Here is a 3,714-nt window from a genome sequence, read left to right as displayed (position 1 = left end):
ATATATATGTAGGCTAGATGTCTATGAATGTCCAATGTATTTTGTGCAAGCTCTCAGAGTAGAGGTGCTGAAAAAGACCAGGGGAAACGAGGAACAGGCCAAGTTTGAGGTGTTACTGCTTTTTTCATATAGATTTGCTGTTAGAGAAAAAAAGGGAAAGAAAGGCTGTAAAATGATTTTATTCTTAAACACACACACACACACACACAACGTATCAAAAATATGTGATTTGGATGAAACTCATTAGATTGTCGTAACTAGACTTTTCACAACAATAAATTCTTATTCCGCAGAAACATGGCGGGCGCCGTGAACGTAGAAAAAAAATGAGACGGAAAGACGAATAACAGCATCAATAAATCATTCTCGTCCAATTTTGTTCCCGGGAGATTTCTGATGGATGAAATTAAGCACTTCCATCTCCATCTCCCACCTGATCGCGCGCGTATAAATCCCAGCAGCTGATCAGCAGAGCTCAGATATCAAACCGACCCCGCGCGAGCAGAGACGGCAGCGGACACCTCTCTCTCCCTGCTTCAACATTAATAACAGCTCCTCCGGAAACGTGCTCGCATTTAAAGCAGCCCATTTTTGGAGCGCTTCCATTTGGGTCTGAGCGCACTCTACACGCGGGCTCCTGGAGGCGGAACTGCTGCTCCCGTCGCGCGCGCTGTCCAGTGCTGAAGTTGTATTTCGTCTGTACGGAACGGCTCGTGAACAGCTGAAGCGCCGGAGCTTCCGCGTCTTTCCCCACTCTCAGGTGTTTCACTTTCAGCCCTGCTGGACCAACTCTTCTATTTTGCTGTGGATAAAGCGAGGATAACGTGCTGGAAGAGGCTTTCCGCTCTGCGCTCTAAACATGCCAAGGTCTTTTTTGGTGAAAAAGGTGAAGCTAGATGATTTCTCATCCGCTGAACTTGAGAGCGCGTACGGCAGGTCCAGGACCGATCTTAGCTTTCGGATACACGACAAAGGTAAATGCAAAGGAATGCTTATGCGCTTTTTCGGTTTATTTAGCACTCCTTAACCTAATACAAGCAGAGTTTTAGATGCAGCCATAATCAAACACATCTGAAATTGCTAAGCATGGTTTTTATTGTTCATTTATGAATTAAACTCTGCAGGAAGGAAAGTAGATATCCAGTAGCAGGATGGAGTACCCCCGTGGCTTTGTTTGTGATTTATGTGAAACCATAATGGGAATGCAAACATAATTAGTGGGATTCCATCACTGAAAAGGCATGGTAACATTCACATGCAAGCCATATGAATATCTGCCACTGGTAACAACGCTTAACTTCTCAGCAACTTGGAGCCCAGTCACTTCCAGATGAGCTTAGGTGTTTGTTTATTCTGCAAATCAAAGAAACGCTTAGGGCAGCTGCACACAGCACACTGCTTATGGTGGTGCCTTTAGAAGGAGGGTAATTAATCTTCCACTGTAAAAAAAGTGCTATCTGTGCTCATACTGTAAGTCCATAGTAAATGTGGCATCCTTCACAGCTCCACGGTTTTGTCCTAAAATAACTCTGGAATAATGTGAAGTCAAGCTGACACGTATTCTATTAGAAATTTCCTGTAGTGAGTGGTCATTAAGTCTAATTATATTCAAAGAGAAATGCTGAATTTGTTAAACACATAATGAATCTCAAAGAGCACTGGCAGAATCTGGTCACCGGTCGCCTTTGCCAAGGTGGAGATAAATTGAGTGGAAAAGTGGCCATCGCATCGCCGAAACCCCATTGTCCTCACCCGATTCCCTTGTGAATATGAATAATTGAATAAAAGATCTTGTTCTCTCCACGCTAGGCTACATCAGTGACTACATCTCCCCATCCGTTTATGATGGAGAAATTGACGGTGGCACTAAAGTACCTTCTCCAGGACCGATTTATGACAGCAACCACAGTGACTATGGGGCACCTGACTCGGACCAGCCTGACAGCCCACAGTCAGAGATCACGTCCGGGTACATCAATGGCGACAACGCAGTGAGCGAAGGTTACACTGTGGATGCGTTCTTCATCACAGACGGCAGGTCCCGTCGGAAAGTGCTCGGTGGCTCGCCGACCCTCCAGCGGCACACGTGCAACGAATGTGGCAAAACCTACGCGACGTCTTCCAACCTGAGCAGGCACAAACAGACACACCGGAGCCTGGACAGCAAGATGGCCAAAAAGTGCCCGACATGTGGGAAAGCCTACGTGTCCATGCCAGCCCTGGCCATGCACCTGCTTACCCATGACCTCAAGCACAAGTGTGACATATGTGGGAAAGCGTTCAGCAGACCTTGGCTACTGCAGGGCCACATGCGCTCTCACACGGGCGAGAAGCCCTTTGGATGTGCACACTGTGGAAAAGCGTTCGCTGACCGTTCCAACCTGCGGGCGCACATGCAGACCCACTCCGCATTTAAGCATTTCAAATGCAAGCGATGCAACAAAACTTTCGCGCTCAAGTCCTACCTGAACAAGCACTACGAGTCGGCGTGCTTTAAAGGCGCGTTCTCGCCGCTTGCGTCCGTCGAGTCGTGACTTCCGGTCTGTAAGTGCTCACTCCCCCCTCAAATGTTAGGATGATTACACTATCTTACCCAGTTATGTCTCACAATCAAAATTAAACCCAACAATAGCACAATTTTTTTCTCGTAAAGTTGACCTTAAAGGAATATGGAACCTTCGCATGCACTTCAGCACCCATGTCCTCAAATAACGTTCAGACAGTTCACCTCGGCGCTGCGCAGTACTTGACTATGACTTGCATCGAATGAAGGTTTGAGTGACACCATGTTCCTCATTAAAATAAAACTCTTTTGTATTGTCAGTGGATGTTATCATACTGCTGCAAGTGGCCCAAACGTATTCACAATCGAGGTAAACCGGTATTAATTATTTATTTATATATTGTTTTTTTTTAATATATTTATTTTTTGTTTGTCAGATTCTATTACTTCATCTAGGATGTATGATTCTCTATGATGCACTGAAAGTGTGATTTTCATGTATTTATTTATTTTAATGATTCATTTGGCCTTTTTCTTACTCAATAATGTTGCCTTTTGGGTTATGCCAGTCTTATTAACATGCCAAAGCATTTAGATCCATGGTAATGATTTAAAAAAAAATTTTTTTTTTTTTTTTTTTGTATTATTTTTTGTATACCTACTTAATGCATGCAAAAAGAAAAGAAATCTATGCCAATACCACAAAGCTTATAATTTTGCCAAAATGTAGAGATAGTATCAGGGGGCAATATTTCTAGGGGTTCTCATAAGAATATATAAAGCAATAATCATAATGCATGGTATTTTTGAAAGTAATAAAGTATTACCTATAGCAGTTTTTTCTAAATCAGGTACATTTTGATCCAATACTCTTAATAAACATTTAAAAATACCACATCAGGGAAAATGCCAATGTAGAGTTTAGTGAGACTAAATCCATAAGTCTAAACCATCTTTCTTTGCTCTCTACTTATGCACTGCCTGCCTCGAATTTAAATGTAGATTTAGGATGTAGGCCCCAAGTGCTGTAACTCCACTCTAAGCAATTCAGAACCATTCTCTGGAAGTGTGGAACATGTAATGGCTTTTCTGAGGTTAACTCAAAGGGACACGCAAGGACAAGAAAAGGAGTGATGGGAAGGTGTACCATCTGCATAGCCGTTCTGTAATGCACTCACACTGCATTTCCAGCTCGGATCAGATACTTCATT

At 43.2% G+C, this 3,714-nt stretch overlaps 1 protein-coding gene across 1 annotated transcript; it reads left to right on the top strand.

Annotated features, from left to right (window-relative positions):
* The first annotated feature begins 511 nt into the window (after positions 1–511).
* LOC107724802 (transcriptional repressor scratch 1-like) lies at positions 512–2,619 on the top strand. The gene is made up of 2 exons (XM_016533854.1): positions 512–974; positions 1,810–2,619. Exons 1-2 carry the CDS (start codon positions 860–862, stop codon positions 2,532–2,534), a joined length of 840 nt encoding a protein of 279 aa, XP_016389340.1. The 5' UTR covers positions 512–859; the 3' UTR covers positions 2,535–2,619.
* Positions 2,620–3,714: the final 1,095 nt, after the last annotated feature.

The sequence above is a fragment of the Sinocyclocheilus rhinocerous genome, unplaced genomic scaffold (assembly GCF_001515625.1).
Source record: "Sinocyclocheilus rhinocerous isolate Xijiao unplaced genomic scaffold, SAMN03320098_v1.1 scaffold1717, whole genome shotgun sequence".
NCBI lineage: Eukaryota > Metazoa > Chordata > Actinopteri > Cypriniformes > Cyprinidae > Sinocyclocheilus > Sinocyclocheilus rhinocerous.
Note: the sequence above shows the minus strand (reverse complement) of the source record. Positions and strands in the feature narration are given on the sequence as shown.